Genomic DNA, 10,238 nt, shown 5'->3' on the forward strand with positions numbered 1-10,238 from the left:
AAAAGGACCGCACCACCACCAATTTCAAAAACTTAGTGTTGAATATTTTTCAATTGGTACTCTTTTGTGTTCAAAAAGGGGGAAAGTAGTATTTCAAAATGATATATCAAAACCCTCTTAAACACTAAGAGGAGGATCTCTTTTAGGGGGAGTTTTGTTTTAGTCAAAGGAAAAGCATTTGAAATAGGGGGAGAAAATTTCAAATCTTGAAAATGCTTTGCAAAATCTTATTCATTTACCTTTGACTATTTGCAAAAGAACTTTGAAAAGGGTTTACAAAAGAATTTGCAAAAACAAAACTCGTGGTGCAAACGTGGTCCAAAATGTTATATAAGAATGAAACAATCCATGCATATCTTGTAAGTATTTATATTGGCTCAATTCCAAGCAACCTTTACACTTACATTATGCAAACTAGTTCAAATATGCACTTCTGTATTTGCTTTGGTTTGTGTTGGCATCAATCACCAAAAAGGGGGAGATTGAAAGGGAATTAGGCTTACACCTAGTCCCTAATTAATTTTGGTGGTTGAATTGCCCAACACAAATTTATTGGACTAACTAGTTTGCCCAAGTGTATAGATTATACAGGTGTAAAAGGTTCACACTCAGCCAATAAAAAGATCAAGTCTTGGATTCAACAAAGAGAGCAAAGGGCCAACCGAAGGTCCTCTGGTCTGGGAGCACCGGACTGTCCGGTGTACACCGGACAGTGTCCGGTGCACCAGAGGACTCCAACTCGAACTCGCCACCTTCGGGAATTTCCAGAGGCACTTGCGCTATAATTCACCGGACTGTCCGGTGTACACCGGACAGTGTCCGGTGCACCAAGGAGGAGCGGCCTCAGGAACTAGCCAACTTCGGGAAACGCCAACGGCTAGTCCGCTATAATTCACCGGACTGTCCGGTGTGCACCGGACTGTCCGGTGCGACTCCGGAGCAACGGCTATCTCCGCGCCAACGGCTACCTGCAGAGCAATAAATGCGCGCGCAGCGCGCGCAGAAGTCAGTCGCGCCCATACTGGCACACCGGACAGCAAACAGTACCTGTCCGGTGTGCACCGGACATCCAGGCGGGCCCACAAGTCAGAAGCTCCAACGGTCAGAATCCAACGGCAGTGATGACGTGGCAGGGTGCACCGGACTGTCCGGTGTGCCATCGAACAGACAGCCTTCCAACGGCCACTTTTGGTGGTTGGGGCTATAAATACCCCAACCACCCCACCATTCATTGCATCCAAGTTTTCCACTTCCCAACTACTACAAGAGCTCTAGCACTCAATTCTAGACACATCAAAGAGATCAAATCCTCTCCAAATTCCACACAACGCCATAGTGACTAGAGAGAGTGATTTGCTTGTGTTCTTTCGAGCTCTTGCGCTTGGATTGCTTTCCTCTTTCTTGATTCTTTCATTGCGATCAAACTCACTTGTAATTGAGGCAAGAGACACCAAACTTGTGGTGGTCCTTGTGGGAACTTTGTGTTCCAAGTGATTGAGAAGAGAAAGCTCATTCGATCCGTGGATCGTTTGAGAGAGGGAAGGATTGAAAGAGACCCGGCCTTTGTGGCCTCCTCAACGGGGAGTAGGTTTGCAAGAACCGAACCTCGGTAAAACAAATCTTTGTGTCTCACTTGCTTATTCGCTTGGGATTTGTTTTGCGCCCTCTCTCGCGGACTCGTTTCTTTATTACTAACGCTAACCCGGCTTGTAGTTGTGTTTATATTTGTAAATTTCAGTTTCGCCCTATTCACCCCCCCTCTAGGAGACTTTCACACACCATTTTGCTGTGGAGTGTAGGGAGCGGAGAACTCGTGCTTGATCCCTTCCTCTTCAAGGAACTCCTCTACTTGAAGGTTCTTGAATTCGGTCCCGTTGTCGCTCCTTATCTTCTTCACCTTGAGCTCAAACTCGTTTTGAGCTCTCCTTAGGAAGCACTTGAGGGTTCCTTGGGTCTCAGACTTATCCTGCAAAAAGAATACCCAAGTGAAGCGGGAAAAGTCATCAACAATAACTAGACCATACTTACTTCCTCCTATGCTCAGATAGGCGACGGGTCCGAAGAGGTCCATATGTAGCAGCTCAAGGGGTCTTGATGTGGTCATCACATTCTTGCTGTGATGTGCTCCTCCCACCTGTTTACCTGCTTGACAAGCTGCACAAGGTCTATCTTTTTCGAATTGCACGTTAGTCAAACCTATCACGTGTTCTCCCTTAAGAAGCTTGTGAAGGTTCTTCGTCCCCACATGTGCTAAGCGGCGATGCCACAGCCAGCCCATGCTAGTCTTAGCTATTAAGCATGCATCTAGACCGGCCTCTTCTTTTGCAAAATCAACTAAATAAAGTTTGCCGTATAATACACCCTTAAAAGCTAGTGAACCATCACTTCTTCTAAAGACAGACACATCTACATTAGTAAATAGACAGTTATATCCCATATTGCACAATTGACTAACCGATAGCAAATTATATCCAAGAGACTCTACTAAAAACACATTAGAGATAGAGTGCTCGTTAGAAATTGCAATTCTACCTAACCCTTTTACCTTGCCTTGATTCCCATCACCGAATATAATTGAATCTTGGGAATCCTTATTCTTGACGTAGGAGGTGAACATCTTCTTCTCCCCCGTCATATGGTTTGTGCATCCGCTGTCGATAATCCAGCTTGAACCCCCGGATGCATAAACCTGCAAGACAAATTTAGGCTTGGGTCTTAGGTACCCAACTCATGTTGGGTCCTACAAGGTTAGCGCAAATATCCTTAGGGACCCAAATGCAAGTTTTGTCTCCCTTGCATCTTGCCCCTAATTTTCTAGCAACTATCTTCCTATCCTTTCTACAAATAGCAAAGGAAGCATTTAAAACATGATATATTGTGGAAGGTTCATTAACTTTCCTAGGAACATCAACAACATTTCTCCTAGGCATATTATGAACAACATTTCTCCTACTAACATTTCTATCATGCACATAGGAAGAACTAGAAGCAAACATGGTATGAGAATCAAAAGCATCATATGCATTATAACTCCGATAAGCATTTCTAGATTGTCTCCTGTCATGGTATATAAACGCATGGTTCTTTTGCACACTACTAGCCATAGGGGCCTTCCCTTTCTCCTTGGCGAGAATGGGAGCCTTATGGCTTGTTAAGTTCTTGGCTTCTCTCTTGAAGCCAAGTCCATCCTTAATTGAGGGGTGTCTACCAACCGTGTAGGCATCCCTAGCAAATTTTAGTTTCTCAAAATCACTTTTGCTAGTCTTAAGTTGGGCATTAAGACTAGCTACCTCTTCATTTAATTTAGAAATGCAAGCTAGGTGTTCACTATAAGCATCAAGGTTAATGTCTTTACACCTAGTGCACGTTATAACATTTTCTACACAAGAGGTAGATTTACTAGCAATCTCTAACTTAGCATTCAAATCATCATTAATGCTCCTTAATTTAGAAATTATCTCATGACAAGAAGATAATTCACAAGAAAGCATTTCATTTCTTTTAACTTCTAGAGCATGAGATTTTTGTGCTTCTACAAATTTATCATGCTCTTCATATAATAAATCCTCTTGTTTCTCTAAGAGTATATTCTTATCATTCAAGGCATCAATCAATTCATTAATTTTGTCTACCTTGGTTCTATCTAGCCCCTTAAACAAACATGAGTAATCTACTTCATCCTCATCACTAGATTCGTCCTCACTTGAAGAAGCATAGGTAGAGTTCCGAGTACATACCTTCTTCTCCCTTGCCATAAGGCATGTGTGACGCTCGTTGGGGAAAAGGGTCGATTTGTTGAAGGCGGTGGCGGCGAGTCCCTCGTTGTCGGAGTCGGAAGAGGAGCAATCCAAATCCCATTCCTTTCCAAGATGTGCCTCGCCCTTGGTCTTCTTGTAATTCTTCTTCTTTTCCCTTTTGTTTCCCTGTTCCTAGTCACTCTCATTATCGGGGCAGTTAGCGATAAAATGACCAATCTTACCGCACTTGAAGCATGAGCGCTTCCCCTTTGTCTTGGTCTTGCTTGGCTGTCCCTTGTGACCCTTTAGCACCGTCTTGAAGCGTTTGATGATGAGAGCCATCTCTTCATCATTAAGTCCGTCCGCCTCAATTTGTGCCACCTTGCTAGGTAGCGCCTCCTTGCTTCTTGTTGCTTTGAGAGCAAGAGGTTGCGGCTCGTTGATCGGTCCATTCAAGGCGTCGTCCACGTACCTTGCTTCCTTAATCATCATTCGTCCGCTGACGAATTTTCCTAGGACTTCTTCGGGCGACATTTTGGTGTACCTGGGATTCTCACGAATATTATTCACCAAATGAGGATCAAGGATGGTAAAGGACCTTAGTAATAGTCGGACGACGTCATGGTCCGTCCATCGCGTGCTTCCATAGCTCCTTATTTTGTTGATAAGGGTCTTGAGCCGGTTGTATGTTTGGGTTGGCTCCTCGCCCCTTATCATCGCAAACCTTCCAAGCTCGCCCTCCACCAACTCCATTTTAGTGAGCATGGTGATGTCGTTCCCCTCGTGAGAAATCTTGAGGGTGTCCCATATCTGCTTGGCATTGTCCAAGCCGCTCACCTTATTATACTCGTCCCTGCACAAAGAGGCTAGCAACACAGTAGTAGCTTGTGCATTCTTATGAATCTGTTCATTAATAAACATAGGGCTATCCGAGCAATCAAATTTCATTCCATTCTCTACAATCTCCCATATGCTTGGATGGAGAGAGAATAAATGACTACGCATTTTGTGACTCCAAAATTCGTAGTCCTCCCCATCGAAGTGTGGAGGTTTGCCAAGAGGAATGGAAAGCAAATGCGAATTCGAACTATGTGGAATACGAGAATAATCAAAAGAAAAGTTCGAATTGACCGTCTTCCTGTAGTCGTTGTCGTCGTCCTTTTGGGAAGAAGAGGATTCGTCGCTGTCGTAGTAGACGATCTCCTTGATGCGCCTTGTCTTCTTCTTCTTCCCATCTTTGCGCTTGTGGCTTGAGCCCAAGTCGGTAGACTTGTCATTCTTCGGCTCGTTGAAGATAGACTCCTTCTCGTTGTTGTCGACCACCATCCCCTTTCCCTTAGGATCCATCTCTTCGGGCGATTAGTCCCTTCTTGAAGAGAACGGCTCCGATACCAATTGAGAGCACCTAGAGGGGGGTGAATAGGTGATCCTGTAGAACTTAAAAACTTAAGCCACAAAACGTTGATTAAGCGTTAGCACAGTTAATGCCAAGTGGCTAGAGCGAAGATCTTGCACAATACGATAACTACAAAGAGTTCAACACAGAGAAGACACAATGATTTATCCCGTGGTTCGGCCAAGTACAAAACTTGCCTACTCCACGTTGTGGCGTCCCAACGGACGAGAGTTGCATTCAACTCCTCTCAAGTGATCCAATGATCAACTTGAATACCACAGTGTTATGCTTTTCTTTTCTTATCGCGTTCGCGAGGAATCTCCACAACTTGGAGTCTATCACCCTTACACTTGAAGTTCACAAAGAAGCACGGAGTAAGGAAGAGAAGCAACACACACAAATCCACAGCAAAATGCGCACACACACGGCCAAGAATCGAGCTCAAAGGACTATCTCAAAGTTCTCACTAGAACGGAGCTCGAATCACTTAGAATGACGAACGAATGCGCAAAGACTGAGTGTGGATGATCAAGAATGCTCTAAGGTTGCTTGCTTATCTCCTCCATGCGCCTAGGGGTCCCTTTTATAGCCCCAAGGCAGCTAGGAGCCGTTGAGAGCAAAACTGGAAGGCCATCTTTGCCTTCTGTCGTCGGGTGCACCGGACAGTCCGGTGCACACCAGACACTGTCCGGTGCCCGATTTCTTTCCTTAAACGGAGCAGCCGACCGTTGCCGACTGTTGCAGATCTGGGAGCCGTTGGCGCACCGGACATGTCCGGTGCACACCGGACAGTCCGGTGCCCCCTTCCGACCGTTGGCCCGGCCACATGTCTCGCGCAGATCGCGCGACCGACCGTTGGCCCAGCCGACCGTTGGCTCACCGGACAGTCCGGTGAATTATAGCCGTACGCCGTCGGTGAATTCCCGAGAGCGGCCTCTTCACGCCGAGTCAGCCTGGCGCACCGGACACTGTCCGGTGCACCACCGGACAGTCCGGTGTGCCAGACAGAGCTGAGTCTTGGCTGTACACAGCCAAGTCTTTTGCACCTCTTTTCTTTTCTTCTTCTTTCTGTTTCTAACACTTAGACAAGTATATTAGTACACAAAATCAATGTACTAAGGCTTAGAAACATACCTTTACTTGTGATTTGCACTTTGTTCATCCATGTGCATAGATTCACATTTAAGCACTTGTGTTTGCACTCAATCACCAAAATACTTAGAAATGGCCCAAGGGCATATTTCCCTTTCATTATCTGTACCCAGCTTAACATAAATATGTGCATCACATCCGCATCTTGACTCAGCAATGTTCTTCTGTTTCTTAGTGGGTACATCTGTTGTGTTCTTCCTCTTGAAACCATTCCTTGAACACAAATACCGCTTGTTCACAATTTGACCATCAAGAGACAAATTTTGGGAACCAACCCGAACTGAAAATCCGCCTTCTCTCGCATATGCTTTGTAGAACTCTTCCACATCATCCGTAGAATCAAATGACATCCCAACAACAGGCTTCGTTTCATCCGCACATATAGGTTTGAAATACGAATACTGCAATGTAAGACGAGGGTTGGTTATTGTCATAACTATATAGTATTATTGTGCATGCCAAAATAATGAACAAAAGTGTTCTCAGCTAACCATTGGGGGAATATATGAAGTCTTTGTTGGTGTACTTAAACTGTGAGAAGATGAATCAACTGATGTAACATGTGGTTCATCTAACCAAACATCAAATGAGAGGCGACGAGCTGCCAAATTGTTCATCTCCTTCGAAACTTGGCCTCCCTAGTCATGAACGACCAAAATGAGAGGTCACAATGTCTTCCTGCCACAGTGTGAGAGAGGTGGAGAAGGGGCATTGCTACCTGCGCTTGGTCGGCGACGACAACCTGCAGCCGGTCGGTGGTGGCGGCGACCTGCAGCCGATCCTGCACTAGGACGGCGCCAGGGACATCATCTGTTGGTGTGTCCATGGTGTGATCGTGGGCGGCGCTTCGTTGCCTGTGTCCAGTTCGATAGGCAAAGGAAGAAGAATCACGCTGCCTGCTAGTTGAAGCGTCACGCTGCCTGCTAGCTGAAGCGTCCAGGGGGGTTTTCGCGAAAATTGCACAGGGAGGTGGGGAGAGGTGGAAGGAGTATTTCGCAAAATTGCCGGCTGTCGTTGGATGGGAGATAGATGGTCGAGATTTAATATGCGCATGTGAGTACGGTACCGGTTTGAGCACACGATACGATGCGTTTCGAGAAAGCGCCAGGTGATGAGGTAAGGATGGTTATTACTACCGATATTGTTTGAGTCGGGTTAATACTTTCAATCTCTCGAATTTGGCTTGTTAAATCCATAAACTTTTTATCTATTTTGGTATACCAGATTTTTTTTCCAGAGTAAATTTTGGTCGCAAACGCAAGCCCTTTTGAAAACATTGAGAACTAAACTGGAGATGGCTATCATTTTGGTGGAGCACGATCCGGCTTTAAATTAAATGAGTCCATCTCTAGAATTTTAGCACTATAACTCCTCTGAAACATCGCCAAAGAAGTTAATCTCTGTCTATGAAATAAATAACACACTTAAGAACTCGAAAGAATCAACTTAATTGCAATTGACAATTACAAATGTATGATTAAACACTTAAAGTTAAGGTATCATAAATGGATAACATCGGATGTTCAAAGGTACTCCCTCCGTTTCTTTTTATTAGTCGCTGAATAATGCAAAATTGCACTATCCAGCGACTAATAAAAAGAAACGGAGGGAGTATTTTTTTTTAAAGCAACACTAATGTAAGTGGGGACTACTAAATCTACACCGTCGCGAGTCTAGAATTTTGGCGTTGGGAGTTTATCGTAGCAGATATACCATCGCACCAAATCTATTTGAGGTATGATTGCTTGGGTAGCGAGAAGTGAGTCCTAGCGTCTTTGAGGTCGTGACATCAAGAGACTGACACATAACGATTTTACATGGATTATTGAGTGTATATGGTATACAAGATTACAAGTCCTGGCCTAGAGACAAACGCCTATTTGAATAAGAGTCGTATGGGACAAACTCTCACAATTGGCACTATGGTTGGGTTGTTCTCAACTATCTTGGCTTGAGTTTGGTGGATCTTGCTATAGATTCTTGTGCAAAGTTAGATGTTTCTCAACCTAAATTGAATGCTACTATATTGTCCCCTCCTTTTTGTTATACTGTATCATCATTTTTATCATCCTGTTGGTTATACTATTTAGCTTTGCTCTAGTATCTCATGACATTAAAATAATTCTATAGACTATTTATCTTTATTTAGTCATCTAGATCTTACCGTGTTAACTTTGAATTTCTAGTGATTCATGAATTGGTCTTCGGAGGAATATCGCCATGTTTCTGAAAGACGATAGTAATTCAGCAAGGCGGAATGAGAGATTAATGTAACGAAATGTCCCTCGCTCACTCATTCTGCCTTAATTGGTCCCATGAATCGATCCAGACTACTATACACTACATGGTACATACACGGAAGAAGAAGAACAAAAAAAAAACTCCCCCATTTTGTTGGATGCGTCTGATCCGATGCAGCCGTACCACGACGCTCGCAATCGAGAACTAGCTCGGTGGATTCGATCGATCTATGAGCACAAACAGTCAAACACACAGCCACACAGGATGACTGATGATACGACACACGTCGTGGGCGGCAGCATGCAGATCATAGGCCAAGCGCGCCGAGCGGCGTCTTGCCCTGTCCGGCCTCGAAGTAGAAAACGAGCATGGCAAGCATGGCGATGCGGGCGTGCTTGATCTCGGCCAGCTTAAGCCGCTCGAGCTTCTCGACGTCGGGGACGTAGACGCCGTCCTTGACGGTGCCGGCGAGGCCGAGCGGGTCGAAGAACTTGCCGCCCGGGTAGCCCTGGTCGCCGGTGAAGTTGGCGAAGTTCTCGGCAGTGCGGGACCAGGGCGTGGCCCACTCGACGGACTGCGAGTCCGGGTTGAAGAAGTCCACCCACCGCTTCGACTCCACCCACCCCATGAGCAGCAGCTGCGTGCCCAGCAGCGAGCCGAAGGAGAAGGGCGCGATGGCGCCCGGGTCGGCGCCGGCCTCGAACCACGGGATGCCGCTCCAGGCCTGCCCCACGAAGATGCCCAGCACGGCGGCCATCGCCCACCGCCCATGGATCAGCTCCGCCTCCCGGTACCACTTGAGGAACGCCGGGTCCTTGCCCAGCCCCAGCGGATCGAACCCGAAGTCGCCAGGGAGCCTGCAAAGTCGCGGCGGCGGCGTCACGGTCAGCTTCGAGCTCCATTTCCCCACCTCCTCGTCTCAGCTATAAATTATAAATATAAAAAGAAAAGACTTACGATCCGTCGAGCCAGGGCGGGTTGATGAACTCGGCGTCGCTCTTGAAGGCGGGGATCCACGACTTCTTGGCGGCGGCCGCGGCGACGGCGAGGAGCGCGCGGCGCGGCGCGGGCTTGGGCGCGGCGGCATTGGCGAGCGCGCGCCTGGCGCCAAGGAACGGGGTCTTGAGCACGGCAGCGGGCGCGGTGGCGGAGGTGGACGCGAGCGCCATGGCCGGGGGTGTGCTTAGCTTTTAGTGGTCAAGTCCGTTGAAGGGAGCAGGAGAAGGAGGACGTCGTCAGATTTTTTATTAATAGCGGCGCCGCGGCACGGGGCAGCCACAAGTTTTGATCCGCCCGCGGGAAGGAAATCTCGGCGGCGGTTGGATGGATTGAGCGCCGGCCAATGAGGAGCGCGCGCCATCGGATTCTGCCGAAATGGTGAACGCCACGTGGACACAGCGCACCCCCGGGCCGGGGCCCTCCTAGGCCTGCTGCCTGCTGGTGCTTTATGCCTGTTGCTACCGGGCTCCGATCCCCGTGGACCAGCGTTCCGTTGCGGCGTTGGGCCGGGCTGTGAACTTCTCCATCGTATATAGACATCTGTACCAGCGATTGCGATTTGCCGATTTGGATTTGGATTTGGATTTGGATTTGGATTTGTAGATGGCATATGCTTCAGGCTTCAGCTCGGTGACTTGGAGAGGGAGAGAGAATATTTATTTGTTTATTTATTTATTTTATCTTCTCTATTTTTTGTACTTCGATAAATCAGA

The 10,238-nt window shown here is 46.9% G+C and overlaps 1 protein-coding gene across 1 annotated transcript; it reads right to left on the minus strand.

Moving 5' to 3' along the window:
- Nucleotides 1–8,557: 8,557 nt before the first annotated feature.
- Nucleotides 8,558–9,734, minus strand: LOC100273752 (uncharacterized). The gene is given in 2 exon segments (NM_001148160.1): nt 8,558–9,383; nt 9,484–9,734. Coding segments are annotated over 2 exon segments (762 nt in total). The 5' UTR covers nt 9,696–9,734; the 3' UTR covers nt 8,558–8,833.
- Between the last annotated feature and the right edge of the window lie 504 nt (nt 9,735–10,238).

This window comes from Zea mays, chromosome 2 (genome assembly GCF_902167145.1).
Source record: "Zea mays cultivar B73 chromosome 2, Zm-B73-REFERENCE-NAM-5.0, whole genome shotgun sequence".
Classification (NCBI taxonomy): domain Eukaryota; kingdom Viridiplantae; phylum Streptophyta; class Magnoliopsida; order Poales; family Poaceae; genus Zea; species Zea mays.